The 16460-nt window shown below is 42.5% G+C and overlaps 1 protein-coding gene across 1 annotated transcript in view; it reads left to right on the forward strand.

Moving 5' to 3' along the window:
• The window catches only part of PIEZO2 (piezo type mechanosensitive ion channel component 2), a 302891-nt gene that overhangs the window by 98735 nt on the left and 187696 nt on the right, over positions 1-16460 (forward strand). Inside the window, exon 3 of the mRNA XM_047793685.1 lies at positions 5390-5515. Within this exon, the coding sequence (XP_047649641.1) occupies positions 5390-5515 (126 nt within the window). The remainder of the gene's footprint in view (positions 1-5389; positions 5516-16460) is intronic.

The raw sequence follows: 16460 nt of genomic DNA on the forward strand, positions 1-16460 counted from the left end.
GTGCACCCACCCCCACCCTTCTCCGGCCTGCGCAGGAAACCATGTGCAGTTAGGGTCAAGGGTACAGAGGTGTTCTCATGGTTTAAAAAACAGTAAAAGCAACAGAAAACAGTGACTGTTAACCCTCTTCCCTTAGTCCTGTAGTTTGTTTACTGAATTAGCCAAAAGCCCCAGTTTGGAGGTTTCACTTTCACATGCAGAGTTTTCCCAATGATCTAGTAAATACCACATGGGCTCTGGAAGCTCAGGGTATCGTTCAGTCCCGAGGGCCGTCAGTCCTGCCCTCCAGGAGCTCCAACAGGGCTTGTCATTGCCATCATCGTCATTGTCATCGGCATTGCGGGGAGGCTCTGCAGAGGGCTGGGCGGCTTCCTGACTCCTGTGTTTGAGCCTGTTGGCTTAATCCTGCCCTTGACCACATGCAAAGGCACTGGCCACTCGGGGCTGGGTCTCAGAGCTCACTTGGAAATGCCTTCCTCTGAGTGGGGCTGGTTAATCAATTGATCCTACAAAACAAAAGTCTTCCTGTCCACATTGCATGTTTGTACTGGCCTGTCTCTGCCAAACCCGGCCACGCAGGGCCCTGAGAATGTGCAAAGAAAGCCTTTTCCTTGGGTGCCTGAACCTGCATTGTCCAGTTTGGCCTCTTTTTCACCATTGAGCTTTTCAGACTTGAGCAGGGTTCGTTGTGCTCACACAGGATTCTGTGTGTGTTAGTACATTCCTACCTGAGTAGGGTGCTTTTTCCCTCTCATAAAACGTCACAACAAAACAACTACCTCATGATATTAAGAATTCAGCATGTATTTATGACCCGAGTTCAGATTTTTTGGCCTGATTTCCTTTTGGAAATGGTGAAATTAAAGAAGGTGAAAGCGTGTGTGGGGTCTCCTCCAGGGAATCCAGCCATGTGAACGCAAACGTTGAGCGCCGGTGTTTATGACCTGGTCAGAATGAGTCAACACCTGCTTTGTGTGTTCTCCATAAATGGGAATGACCCTGAGACATCATGGAATGAATGCCTGCTAGGAAATTTCTTAACATCAAAGCTCAGTGCTTTTTGTTTCTCTCTGCTGCTGAACATTTTGCTTCAGCTTCTGCAGGGATCCCCAGACTGCAGCCCAGGGGCCAGATCTGTCTCTCCCACCACAGTTTTTGGATGGCCTGTGAGCTAATTTAAATGACTGGAAAAAATCAGAATTATTTGATGACACATGAATGTTACCTGACTTCAGGTTTCGATGTCCACAGATAAGGTTTTCCTGGAACGCAGCCATTACGAAATTGGTCGTGTGCTGTGTGCTTTTGCATGACGAGGGCAGAATTGTGTCCTTACCTAAAACATTTACCACCATCTGGTCGTGCATTTTTACATATCTTGTTTTTAACTAAACAAAACAGTTACTTCCAATTTCCTTCCAATTTTTGCCATCTTTATGATGTGCCTGGCATTTCCTCTGCTCCTTGATAGCATGTGTGATCTTAAGAGTACACTGTGTTCTTATTTTGTGCTAGAGGCTGAAATCCTAGCAAGAGAGCTCTCACATAGTAGTTGTGAAACAGTTGTTTGTTTATGAATAAATTAAAGATTAATAAACAGAAAACCATTCACCAAAACATTTCTTTCCATGTTTATGTTGCTCTTCTGGAATTCATAAATCCTTAAGTAAAATTCTCTCCGTCTGCTCTCTGTGTCTCCCAACTACTGTTTTCTTTCTTCTTTGTTAGTTTGTGCTGAGTTCCGGATGAACTCCCCATACTGCCATCCACTTCACTAAATTTATCTTTGCCTCTACTCGGCCTAGAGTTTAATTCATCTGTTGATGGATTTAACTAATTATATGACTATGTTTTAAGTTTCTAAGGCATAGAGTTGTTTTTTTTTTCCAGTGTCATCTGCTTTACTTCATTTCTGCTTTAAAAAAAATAATTTCCTGTTCACATTTCAGGATTTAATTGATCTTTTGGAAGGTCCCAAGTGACTTGAGACATGAACTGGTCATTTATTCCTTCATTGCTTTTGTAGGGTCCCTGGAAAGCCTCTTTCTGTGTCATTCTTTTTAGCAAAAGATGATTTTGAGCAGTGCTGGCATGATGGTGTCAGTGAGATGTCAGATAGAATTGACATAGGTGCATATTTATTCTCCATTTGGATTAGTCTCATGAATTCTTGTAAACCATTCTTGTAAGTCCAATGGTGAGTATCAGCGACTTCATACACTCAACCCTGAAGCTTGACTGCTCAGTCTTTTTTGAAGTCCCAGCATCCTATTTCCAGCTAATAGGTGTGTGTATTTAACCTCATTTTGAAGAGAAACGAAAACACTCAGTTTTATGTATCAACCTACTTTTCATTTGTTCTATCTGGAACCTAAAACTGTGGGGAATTCGTTAACTGTAAACACTTGCTTTCCAAGGTATTTTTTTTCCCTAAATGCCATATACATTGCCTACATGGTCCTTCTACAAGGCTTTTCTAAGTAAATTGTAAGTAAATAATAAAAGTATCTTGAGGGAAGGCTAGAGAAGACTTCAAAATATGTATATAGAATTTTACAAACTCTATCTTTACACAAAATTTGCATTTGATTCATTAGCTTATCTAGAAACGTATAACAATGAAACTTTTTGCTGTTGCATTTTTACCAAAAAGAAGATACTGGAAGGCCCGGCACTCCTCTTGAAGAACTGCTAGGATTGGGGAATGCAATGCTTCTTAAGAGGAAAAACTTCAGAATTAGCTTACAAATATGGGCACAGTCAATAAACAATAACCAATGATTAAAACCCAAGTTAAAATGTATTGAAAACTCTATACTTCCTCCTTGTTATTTATTCATTCTGTTAATATTGCATTTCTTCTCTTTAATAATCAGAGAAAAATAGTATATAAATGTGCAGTTTGGTTATACCATGTCATGCTGGCCTTAAACTGTCTATTTTATGAATCTGATTTCTGGGATGATTTTTTTTGGGGGGAAATCATCTTAAAGTTAGCTTATGTACTTTTGATCCTTTGAAACCTGTGCCCTGTTTTCTTATGTTTCTGATTATGAGTGATTATTTATTAGGTGATGTATCTTTGGATAATTCATATTTCTTATATGAATAAGAGTGGCGACTCAGAAACGCATGGGCAACATAATCCCCTTATTTGTGTACACACAAAATATTTCCCAAACCAGAAAAATAGGGATCATTTCTAGACATGCCATGAATTAATTGGAGCATGGCTATAATTAGAAATGTGTGTGTGTGTGTGTGTGTGTGTGAAAACAAGTATCTTTTCCTCTATTTCTTTCTTTTTTTTTGGTCTTTTTGCCATTTCTTGGGCCACTCCCACAGCATATGGAGGTTCCCAGGCTAGGGGTGGAATCGGAGCTATAGCTGCCAACCTACAACAGAGCCACAGCAACGCAGGATCTGAGTCGCGTCTGCAACCTACACCACAGTAAACGGCAACGCCGGATCCTCAACCCACTGAGCAAGGGCAGGGATCGAACCCACAACCTCATAGTTCCTAGTCGGATTCGTTAACCACTGTGCCACGACGGGAACTCCTTTTCCTCTATTTCTGTGGCTCTTGCCATGACTACAGTTCCAAGTTTTCCTTTGGTATCATTTCCCTTCAGCCTGAAGAACATGCATTACCATTTCCTTTTATTTATTTATTTACTTATTATCCTTATTTATTTATTTATATTTAGTATTTATTTTAAGTGTTATTGAAGTATAATTCGTTTACAAGATGTGATCATTTCTGCTGTGCAGGCAAGTGACCCAGTCATGCGAATATACATAGCCATTCTCTCTCAGATTCCTTTCCCACATAGATTATCGCAGAATACTGGGTAGCATTCCCTGTGCTGTGCAGCCGGTCCCTGTCTGCCAATTGATCCGTATCCCTCAGTGTGCCTATGCCAATCCCAGTCTCCCATCCATCCCTTCCCCACTTGTTCCCTTTTTTGACCATAAGTTTTTCAAAGTCTGTGAATGTATTTCTGTTCTGCAAATAAGTTCATTCGTGTCTTTTTTTTTTTTTAATTCCACACAGCATTTCTTTTAGAGCAGGGCTCCTGGTGGTGGGTGCTCTCGGCTTTCCTTCACCTGAGAATATCTTCTTGCCTTCATTGCTGAAGGATATTTTCGCAGGATATGGAATTCTGGGTTCACAGTTCTTTTCTTTTGTAACTTTAAAGAGGTGTTCCAACTATTCTGGTCTTCATGGTTTGTGATAAAACAAACAAACAAACACGGTAATGCAAATAGGTGTCCCCCTGTGTGTAGTATGACATTTTCCCCTCGCTGGTTTCAGTTTTTCTTTGCCTTAGGTTTCCAGCGGGTTGGTTATTATGAATCTGGTGTGGTTTCTTCAAGTTCATCTTTTTTTGGGTTTGCTAATAAGTTTATTAAATGTGTAAAATATGTCTTCAACAAATTTTGGGAATTTTTAGCTAACATCTTAATTTTGTCTGCACCAACTCTTTCTCCTCCCCTTCAGTAAGTCTGATGTTGGAAATGACCCAAGTGATGGACGTTAATGGACCTTTCATCTTTAGGTCCCTGGAAGCCTGTTAATTTTTTTCAATCTTATGCTCTCTGATAGTCAAAGGGTTTAATTTCTATTAAACTTCTCAAGTGACTAGATCATTTTTTGTCATCTTTATTCTACTGTTAAGTCCATCCAGTGAATTTTAAATTTCAGATATTGTATTTTCTATTTTTTTTTATTTCTTTTCTTTCTCTTTATTTTCTTTTCTTTTTTTTCTTTTTCTCTTCTTCTTTTTTTTTATACTATTTCCTTTCCATTTCCATTGCTCTTTCCATTTCAAGATTGTTTACCTTGACCTAATGAAGTGTGGTTGTAATGGATATATGGGGGGGGGGCATATATTTTTTTTTCTGATAATTTGTCTGAATTCATAAGTAAAATTGGCTTGTATTTTCTAGCCTTACTTAATTTTGAAGTTAAACTTACTCTAAATTGTAAAATGATTTAGGCAACTGTCCTTTTTCTACTGTCTGGAACTACTTTTATAAGATAGGGATTATCTGTTCCCTCAAATTTGGCAGAACTCCCTTATAAAACTTTCTGAACCAGAGGCTTCTCAGTGGTTCCATTTTGTGGCAACATGTCCTGTGCTACATAGGAAAGCATCTTTCTTTCACGTTGACTTTTTAATCAATGTTAATTGTATAATTTTGCACAGGGAATGAGATGCTTTTAGTTTTAGACTAATAATAAGGGAGTCGTTGCTAGACTTCATGTACTTTCGAGTCGGTCTGCAGCATAGATTATGCAGAAGTGTGTTCTCTGTGGACTTGTACAGAGGTCAGGATACTTGTGGTCTGCTTACGTTCGCTCACATCTCTGTCCTTCTCTCCCCAGGACACACAGGACGGCTGCTGAAGTCTCTGTGCTTCATCAGTTTTTCCTTCCTGTTGCTGCACATCATATTCCACATCACGCTGGCCAGCCTGGAGGCACAGCACCACACTGCAGCTAGTTACAACTGTGAGTAGGAAGGCGGCTTTTTTTCACATTACGCACGTGCATGGGGCGGCTGTGTGTCACGATGCTCATAGAGATCAAGGCAATGCTTAGGTTACAAAATTCATGGCAAATGTTGGTCATTTGTCAATTAATACAGTATAAATACATACAAAGAAATGTTGCCATAGACAGTGGGCTAATGTGAACAACTTAATTAATGCATGGTCAGTGTATCTTAGATATTAGACTCCAGTCTGTGTGTCAGACATTATGTTTGTGTATAATCTAAAAAAAAAAGCAATATTGACTTACAGACCCTGGGACTTCCAGTTTAGTTAGTGAGATGGGACAGATGCGACATCTAACATGGTAAATAGAAGTTGAATATCATCATCCGACAATGACTTCAATCCTATTCTGAAGCATAATGTAAGATTTAGTATCTCTTTTTGGGAAAAATGTTAATGGCACATACACTTTCCGTTTCAAACTGGGAGTCCTTTGTCGCTCTTCATAGGGAAACGAAGTATCTTATATACATTAAATTTTGAGGTCTGAAAAAGTCAGCACATATATGCTTTATCTGGGTGGTATCATTTTTCCAAAAATTAACCTACCGCTGGGTAAATTCTGCATCCATTTTTGCAGGATATGTGATTGCCGTTTGAAAAAACAAGCCTTTCAAGTAGATGGAGTACAATCCACATGTTTTAAGTTAAACCTAAGGAAACACTGATATAGTTGAAATAGACTAAAATAATAGCTTTAAATTGTCAGTTTTTTGCTGAGGAAACCATTTGTGGGTTTGAAATTTCCTGATCTTTCATGAGCACAAGCACAAGTAAAATGAAATAAACTGACCCTTCCCTGCAAAATAAAAAGAAGATCAAACTTCTTCATGGTTCAAAGGGTATTAACCTAAATGTAGTGGGAGATTCTTTAATAAAATCCATAGTCATAAATTATTCAATCCCTGACTACGTAACTTCTAGAGAACTAACCTTTAGAGAGCTGAAGTTAGTGTTCATTTCAGCCATGTTATTAAGTGCGGAGTTCCTTGGATAATAGTGCCCATCAAAATGACTTTTGATTTAAGGTCTGTAATTTAAGATGTGGTTATTATTATTTTTAACTGATATGTGGCTCATATACCAAAAGTTCGCCCATTTAAGGAATACAACTCAGTGGTTTTTAGCTTGTGCAACCAGCCCCACTATCTAACTCCATAACCCCTTAACCACCCCAAACAGAAACCCTGTGTGTATGAGCAGCTGCTCCTCATTCCTGCTCCACTCCTCCCTAGGCGACCACTAACTTACTTTCTGCCTCTAATGTGTTTGTCTACTTTGGACATTTCATCTTAACATAATTGTGCAATATGTGACCTTTGGGACTGGCTTCTTCCCCTCAGCATAATGTGTTTAGAGTCTACCCACATTGTAGCCTGCATTGGTACGTCATTCCTTTTCATGGCTGAATAATATTCCATTGTTAAGATGTGGTCTTAATGTTTGGTAAAAGTCACATCATTATTAAAAACCTGATAAAATGCAATGCTTATGTAATGGTACTTTAGTTATATTATTATAATGATAAAGCATTTATTACAGTCGGCCAGATTCAAGTCTTTATGGACTTGGTAGAAATCTTAGCAATGATATTTTGTACTGTTTCTCACTCAAAGATCCTAACCAGGCATTCCCAGGGCCATTAAAAATGCATTTTTAATCATAAGTGTCTGCATGAAAGTTATTTCATGAATAGTGAGTTCTCTCTCACTGATAGTATTTATCACAGGGTACATTATCAGATTTTTAGAATTTGAGCTTATGAATATATGGCTTGCCTGTTGTACAAATGCTTTTAGGTGCCAAGTGATATTTTAGAAAGTGCTGCCCTGGAGGGTATCGAGATTAAGAAGTGAGTTCATCATTTCTTCTGTCCCAGAGTCTAGGTATTTCTATTTTTATTCAAAATAATATTTTCAACAATTCTGCAAAGGTCAAAATAAAAATGCCATATGAAGCATTAGATTCCGTTTTTCTACATTTATAAAGGTATTTACTGTTTATGGGGTCTCTCCTATAAGATATGTACAGAGACAGAAAGACATACAACCAAAACGTATACACACACACACATATGCACACACACACCACACCACACCTATAGATGTGCACACACACATACCACACATATGCACACATACACACACTACACACACCACACTATAGACATATGCACACACCACACACATATGTACACATGCACACACCACACACACGCCACACCACACACACACACGCACTCATGTGTACACACATGCACACACACCATACACATATGCACACACATATATTCTCATGTTATCTCCTCCTTCCCTGGCAAGGATCCAGATCACTTAGATCCTTGGGATGGACCCAGCGTTAGTATCATGAAGAAGTCTTGTTCTCCGCGGTGAAGCATAGAAGCTGGTCAGATCTGGCCCCCTAACAAGCCTCTTTCTGGGCATTCCTTTCAGCCCAGTCTTGTTGAGGCTGAGCCGCTGCCTTTCCTAACCTCAGTGCCAAACAAGTGGGCTTCCAGACACCAGATGTTCCCAGAGATACTTTTCTTCCTGTGCAGCTGCCCTCTCATGCTACCTTCACGGCCATGTATCTGCAAACATAGCATATTGTCCGTCCTTCCTTTTTTGACACTCGCACATGAAAGCTCTATTCTGCTCCACGACGAGCTGTGTATGATGGAAGTCATAAAAGCAGACTTTAGTTCTCCTGAGTTAAATTCTAATTTGAGGTTTATTTTTACAAAAGTGAAAGCTCCGGTGTTCTGAAGTTCTGATATTTTTGATGAAGTTACCTTCAGAGAAGGCAGATGCTTGAGAATGAGTTACAAAAGGAATTTGAGCACTGTACCTCCTGCTGTAAGTACCTCAAAAGTGTGTAGAGAAGGCATCAATTTATTCTAAAAACCGAGTGATGCCCACAGCAGCCTTGGCGCAGGTTTGCAGACTTTTTGGGTTCAGCTTCATGTGCAGTGTTTAAAAGTAATGCATTCTTGAAAAGGGATAAAAGCGAAGAGCAAACAAACTTCAGAGCTTTGCAAACTAGTTTAATCCAAGATTGACACAGACCAGGTTTTCAGCCTGGAGCATTTTTTAATGATCAAGTTATATAAACTCCTGCAAACATGGTCCACGTGGTAGTGGAAACACTGACTTTTCATTTTGAGCTGACTTCACCTCACTGGAGTTATTGTTCCTTCAGTGTTTGGCGTTTCGATTACACCATCCGAGTTGTAAACACACACTCCACTATTTTGATATCCGACCTTTGAAGTTTAGCCTTTTTTGGCATCTGTTAGATGTAAAGTAGCAAAACTTCAAATCAAAAGACACAAAGTGACTTGGCCCAGCCAGGCCGTTCCTTCTGAATGCTTTCTCTATGTACCAGACTTTGTCACATTAAAATGAAGGAACCCAGACAGGTCCAGGTTCCCAATCCTATTCAACTGGCCTTCAGACACAAAACCACCAAGTGCTCATTTATATGAGTTTAATTTTGTTTTCCTAACGACTCCTCTCCCCATTTACATCTCATATACCCTCCCCCTCGTTATGGCCAAAGCTCCCAGGCTCCCTTAGGGATCCAGGACACATGCTCGGAGGACAACAGTAGCATTTATAAATACTGAGCCATTGAAAGTTCTTTTCCCCCAGAGCCCTGTGAATGGGAACTGGCGGTAGTAAAGGTTGTTGCAAACCAGCCCATTCCGGGTTTGCCTGGCTGGCAGGTCTGTTAAAGATGCCATTGTGCAGAATGGAGACCCACCCCCCTCCCCCACTTCATTTCCAGAACGGGGCTCTCACAGGTAAGTGCGGAAATGCACGGGGCAGGGGGCACCTCTGTAAATTTTCCTCAAACATGTGTTGTGCCGCTTACTAAAATATTTTCATTCCATCAAAACTATACTATTTCATTAAAGGTAAACCCGTTTTCAATTATGTCATTACAGAGCCCATAGACGTAGTTTGTCTGACTAGGTGGCAGACGTGTTGGTGGAATTTCGGGGCCAGTCTGGGTTCCAGGCCCTGCTGAAGCATGCTCGTGTCGTGACTGAAAGAAACTTTTGAGCTGAAAACTATGAAGGGGACATCTGTGCTGATAATAGCTACTATGTAGGGCCCCTGCTGTCTGTAGGACACCAGGGGTCATCATATTCCTTTTCCAGCGAATGATTCCTTTTTTCTTGTTACAAACTGGTTCCAGTCTCCTTTAGGTAGGGTGCTGCATACACACACCGTTTTCTAATTAAGTCTTTAGGATGGGTCAGGTTGTGCAGGTGCGGCCTGAGAAGGTCCAGGCTGGATCCAGCTGGAGATGGGACTCGTGTTATTCCTACACAGAGGCCATTTGATGGCCAGGCCTCGCCTCTGTAGGGTTGTGCCTTCTTATGGTCTCTGTTCTCCAAGTGGTTGACTTTCTTCTGCATAAACGCAGTGTCCAGTCCGCAGATGGGATTGAGGTGGGGTTGAGGGTGAAGATAGAGGAAATAGGATGAGGGTGAGGATGGAGGAAGATGAGGGTGAGGATGGAGGAGGTGAGGATGAAGGTAAGGATGGAAGAGGTGGGATGAAACTGAGGATGGAAGAGGTGGGGGGGGGGGTGCTGGTGGCATTGAGGACATTGATAAGAGACTGTATGAGAAGGCGAGTGAATGGCCTGGAGCTGCCCCCCAGGCTGAGCTGGGTCTTTTCTGCTCTCTTTTCTCCTCTTCGTGGAACCCCTTGTTTATCATTTGTTTAGGATTATTTTCTCCATTGCACTTCCTTTGTCTTTGGATTAGTATAGTTTCAAAGGGCTTAAAGAAGAGTTTCTGGCATTTCGTCCATGATTTTCTCTCATTTGGAGATTAGTCCTTATTATGAATTGCGAATTTCCTTTGCTTCATTTAGTTGCTGGTCTCATAATTAGATCTGTTTTTTTCCCGAGGATCAGACCCCTCAGATCAGCTGTTTTCTCCCCCTTGGGGGGAGGGAACCAAGAGTTCCTACTTTTTTCCTCCTAAGAGCACAGGAGACTGGGCCCAGAAGCCACTGACCAAGAGCTCATCCTAGGCCTTGGTAGTACTTTATCCTGATGCCCCAGTGCCCAGACCCAGCATCTGAAATCTCAGCAGGTGACAAGAAGACTTGGGGCCAGGTGTGGGCCTGGTGGTTCAGCCTCCCAGCCTGATGACTATGCGGTGGGTGCATGAAGTGAGCCCCTTTCACAGATGCTCTGCTTTCTGGAGCCAAAGCCGACTCGTCTCTAGGTGTACATAGCAGGAAACGTACCCCCTGATCGGCTCATCTTTAATCGTGCTTGTTGGCGATGGACCTGTAGGTTTACAGAGTTATCAGTGAATCCATCCTCCTAAAAATAAGTCCATGATCTAAGGCAGTTCCTCATGTTTAGTTTTCACGGGACACAGGACTACAGAGACGACCTAATACTCAGGAAACGAGCAACAACATGCTCAGAAGGAAACCTCGCTCTAGGAGTCACATTTTGGTCCCTTTCTGCCACCTGCTTCCCTGTGGCAGCTGCCCTGGGGGCTCTGGGAGGTGGCATCTTGGAGTCTGGATCGCTCTTGTGGTCCTGTCCCCTGCTAGCTTCCTGACAGCAGGAACTGCCCCAAGACATGACAATTTAAAAAAAACCTGGACCAAGCAGTGCATTTTTTCCTGGCCCCCGTGCCAGGATGAGGACCACGGGCTAATTTTCTCTTAACGAAAGTAGTTTAAGAGCATCTGGATTGCATATCCACCTTCCGATCACATACATACTAAGAGAAATTAGCCTTAAGTGTTATTTCCTGCGGGAACAGAGGCCGATTGCTTTTCCATCCGCTGCACACAGAGGCGCGTGCTTGCCGTGAGGGAGCCTGACATCCAGTGTGGTGCCCAGGGCCCTCCCCGCCAGGTCCAGGCCTGACTTATGCTCATAGACCTGCCTGGAAAGCATAGCTGAAAGGGAACTCTGGTCACTTGGTATTGATGAGTCAGTCTTCCTGGAACAGTGAGCAGTTAGTTTTTACTGCCCAGAGCTGGAAACAGGCAGGAGGACCAGCGGGGTGTGTGTGGAGGGGTGTACCATGCAGAAGAGAAACCCCATTGGGATGCAAGTCTCCTAGGCCAGGGCTAGTTGGTGTGAATGAAAATTGTTGTTGCCAGAGTTTCTGCTGTGGCTCAGTGGGCTCCGAACTCCACTAGTCCATGAGGATGCAGGTTCCATCCTCGGCCTCACTCAGTGAGTTAAGAATCTGGTATGGCTGTGGCTGTGGTGTAGGCTGGCAGCTGCAGCTCCAATTCAACCCCTAGCCTGGGAACTTCCATATGCCGTGGATGCGGCCCTAAGAAGCAAAAATAAATAAATAAATAAATAAAAATTTTTAAAAGGAGAAAAGAGAAAAGAATAAAAAAATAAAAGAAATAAAATTGTTGCTGCTGTATCAGTAAACAAAGGATGTTGCAGCCATCAAGCCATCGCCTTAGAGTTGCCCTGGTGGGGAGCCCTGGGAAACTCAGGACGGAGGCAGGACACCTGCCATCAGCCACTGCAGCCAACCCACCTCCCCCTGAGAGCATGCCCTGAGGAGACCCAGCATGAGAAGCCCAGGCTGCTGGTTCCAGAGAGCTGAGGGGCACATCAAGGGAGTGATTTCCATGAGCCCAGACTCTTGTATCTTCCCAAATATAGGAAATCTCTGAATCCATTCACTTGCGATGTCAGGTTTTCTTTAATTAACAGTAATCTTTTGATGTTCCCACTACCTGGTCTTTGTTGCAAAAACCCCCATTTCCCCCACCCCTTGACTCTTCAGAGCAGCCCCTCGGAGTTTTCTGAGACGCTGTATCCCGGGCTAAGCCTTCAGTTTTGTCCACCAAGTAAAACATCACTCTCAACTTTTAGGCTGTGCGTTTTTTTCGGTTGATGTTGGCATCTTGATGTCACTTGGAATGAGAGTCGTACAGTGATGTGTCCTTCATCAGCATTTTTCCAGTACAGCATCTCATTTTATGGTGGAGAGATTTTTCATGAGACTTCTCGTTCTCTCCAAAATAGGAGTGGATTTAGGATCCCAGGTGATGGTGGGCAAGTGACTCATTGCTGTGCCCGAGTTTCCTTGACTATTAAGACGAAGGTAACGCTGGTCAGCATCTCACAGGGCTGCTGGCAGGGTTGAGGTAACACAGCACCTGCCTGGCCCACAGCAAATACTCAAGCCGTATAAGCTGTTATTACTGTTGTTGTTAGTGTTATTATTATCATTAGAGGAGTCCTATTTCCTGCCTGAGATCATACATAGCTACAAAGGGGCAGAAATAGCTGAGAACCACAAATCATATGCAGTCGCATGGGGAAAACTTGGAAATTAAGAAATGCATGAAACTTTGATGGTAAAAATTCTCTGTGATCGTCTTTTTTTTTCCCTATTTTTTTTCTTTTTTTCTTTCTTTTTCTTTTTTTTTACCGCACCTGTGCCATATGGAGGTTCCCAGGTTAGGGGTTGAATCGGAGCTGTAGCTGCCGGCCTACACCAGAGCCAGGCAATGCCAGATCAGAGCCGCGTCTGCAACCTACACCACAACTTGGCTCCGATGTCAGAACCTTAACCCACTCATGGATGCTAGTCAGATTCATTCACCACCGAGCCACCATGGGAACTCCTCTGTGACCATCTTTATCACAGTTTCGTACTGATTCTGTTCTTTGGGGTTTACTCAAGCTGTGTGATTGAGATCCGGTGATGATGGGATGGCCCTGGCGGGAAGAGGGTGTCAGTGGCAGGGTCAGAATGACCACCACCTCCTCCAGTCCTTTTTTTCTCCCACCAGGAACTCTCACCCCTGCTCCGGGGCTGTGGCTCCGGGCCTGACCTGGACCTGGGGATCCATCCAGCCGTCCTCCTCTCATCCCCTCGTCCCCCTGAAGCTTGTCCTGCCCCCAGCACAGAGGATTGTGTAATCACTGTGTTCTTCACTTTTTATCACCCTTTCCATGTTGTAGAAGTTTAAAGAAGGCAACAAAGGATGAGCATGTAAGGAAGACAAAGAACTAACATTTGTTTTTGTAAACTAGTGCTTTACTCACAGGATCTCACCTGAATGACTCCTGATGGGCAGGTGAGGACCAGAGGTCAAAAGCTCTGGCCTTGGTCACTCAAGTAGCAGCAGAGCAGGAATTCACATCCAGATCTTCTGGGCCCCATGGGCATCATGCAGCTGCCTGAGGTTACTGGGGAAAACCTTTAGGAGAGATCGGGCTTTGGCGATTGGCCTTTGCGGTCTAGTAAGATTAGGATACACACATTTTGGAGGATGTGCTGGGTGAGAGGGTCATTAATCTGATGAACTAACTCTAAACTAGTATACTAAAGATAAGATACTAGTTAAAGTTAGTAGCTAACTTTAACATACTTGGAGAATGTTGTTTCACTTGGGGAATGATGGCGGACTTTGAGAGTATCTTCACCTGTAAGAACGAGCAACGCGGACATGGCAGGTGGCGTGTCGCTTTTCTCCAGGTCACCCTCTAGATCCAGGAGAGCAGCTCCAGGGCAGGGCCATCTCTGCTGAGCGCCGCTCCCACCCTGGTGCTCTCTGTACCTCTTACCTGATAGTTTCCCTCTTGCCAGTTTGTAGCAAATTGGAGGAGGACACGTCCATTTGAAGGTTTTTATTTCTCTTTAACAATTATGTATCAGATGATTTCCTTTGCAACAGGAAGCCTGGATTTCCACTTGGAGTTGGGATATTAGGCGTGAAAAGATAAAAGACAAAGCTGGCCTTGGAAGTAACGAGGAGGGGAGGAGCGGATGGAGCTGGTGGATGGGGTGCTTGGCCAGGTGGGTGGGGTGCTTGGCCCAATTAACAATTGGGTTGGGGAGGAGAAGCCTCCATCCCCCCCGCCCATGCCCACCAAGGCTGTTTTAAGATATAAAGCAGGGCAGGAAATTTAAAGAGATTTGGTATCGATCGTGTTTGCTTAAATAACAATTTCCCTAACCTCAGTTTCATGATGCAGCATTTCTAGTGTCAATTATTTACCATAAAAGCTCTAAGGCAAGTCTGTGTGGTGTGGACTTAAACTTCACCTCAGAATTAGAGAAGGACATCAGGCTATAACTGTCTGTGTTCAAACTCCTGGCATCATGGAGGGCAGTTCAAGGGCATAATGGAAGCAGCAGAATTGGGCCAAGAACAGTCATGGCATTCCAGAAAGTATTAATTGTGTGATGCAGGTTTAGTTATTCTTTAGATTTATAGAACCAGTGTGCGTTTTAGGACTTAGGTACATGGATTCACGCATACAGAAAATTTCTCATATAAATAGAAATTTAGATTTAGGAAATTCCTCTTGATTTAATGTATTAAATATATATTTCAGAGATACAGAAGATTGGCAAAGAAGTTGCTAATATAATTTATCTCTCACACTGATTTTTGGAGACATTTAAACATTTCCTAGGATGTCTGTTGCAGAATGTGGACATAGAGAGGATATGTATTTTAAATATATTATATACTATCTGGTAATACATTTATGGACAAGTGTTTTAAGTATTACATATTGATAATTATCGTTTCAAATGCTTTTCTTTCCTTACCTTGCATTGCTATTTACTTTTTAATCTCTAGTTTTTAAATGGGTTTTTAAATGGGTTCTCGAGGACCCCAGCCCATTGTTAGGGAGCATGGCTGTGGAGGAAGTTTTGATGGCCGGTTTCCAGGTTTTCATGTGGTCCCTAGCTCTTCTCCACGGCTAGTGGGTGAAAATAAAAACCAAAGCACCCAGATGTATAAACCGTGGTACTCAGGAGAAGGCACATAGAGTTCCTTCCTTTTAGTTTTGCAGACTCTGGAGCGGATTTTCACTGCAATCTCATGTTTATTTTAATATGTGCTCCTTGAAAATATTATTCTGTATTTATTTCCTTAATTGAGAAATTTGAAAGAATGTCCTGTTTAACTTCCAAGGGCGAAAGTTATGATACCTTGCCTTATATTATTATTATTATTTGCTTTTTAGGGCCACACCCACGACATATGGAGGTTCCCAGGCTAGGGGTCTAATCAGAGCTACAGCCACCGGCCTACGCCACAACTCATGGCAACACCAGATCCTGAACCCAATGAGTGAGGCCAGGGATCGAACCCACCACATCATGGTTCCTAGTCAGATTCGTTTCCACTGAGCCATGATGGGAACTCCAAATTTTGAAGATATTTTTCCATAGACACTACAACCACGAAGATAATCAGTTTTAAATAATTGAGGCTGTTTATAATCCCAGAGTCCTGTCACGTATTATTTGGTGTGATAACTGTTTATTTAATGCTTTCTATGTGCATTCATTCTGTTTAGGCGCTTAGCCCACAGGGTCCTACAGACATCACAGGCAGACCTCGCAGGTGGGAGGTGCAGGCAGACAGATGAGTAATGCCTGGGGCAGAGTCTGACACTGTGCTAGTATTTAGCATGCTCAAAAGAGGTTCTTCAGAGAGTAAACAGCCCTACCATGTGATACAGCAATTGCGCTCTGGGTGTATACTCAAAAAACCAAAACCAAGTATTCAAATAGGTGAATTTTCATAGCAGCATTATTGACAGTAGCCAAAAGGTGGAAACAACCCAAGTATCCATCAGAAGATGAATGGATAAACACAATGTGGTCCATATGTACAATGGACTATTATTTAGCCATAAAAAGGAATGATATTGATGTAGGCTACAACATGGGTGAACCTGGAACACATTATGCTAAGTGAAGAAATCAGATACAAAAGTTCAGATACTGTATGATTCCATTCATATGAAGTGTCTAGAACGGCCAATTCCAAGTGATAAGCAGATCACTTGTCACCAGGGGTCGTGAGGAGGGGGCAGTGGGGATGGGTTATTTACGGGGTGTTCTTCTGAGG

Source organism: Phacochoerus africanus, chromosome 8, assembly GCF_016906955.1.
Source record: "Phacochoerus africanus isolate WHEZ1 chromosome 8, ROS_Pafr_v1, whole genome shotgun sequence".
Taxonomy (NCBI): domain Eukaryota; kingdom Metazoa; phylum Chordata; class Mammalia; order Artiodactyla; family Suidae; genus Phacochoerus; species Phacochoerus africanus.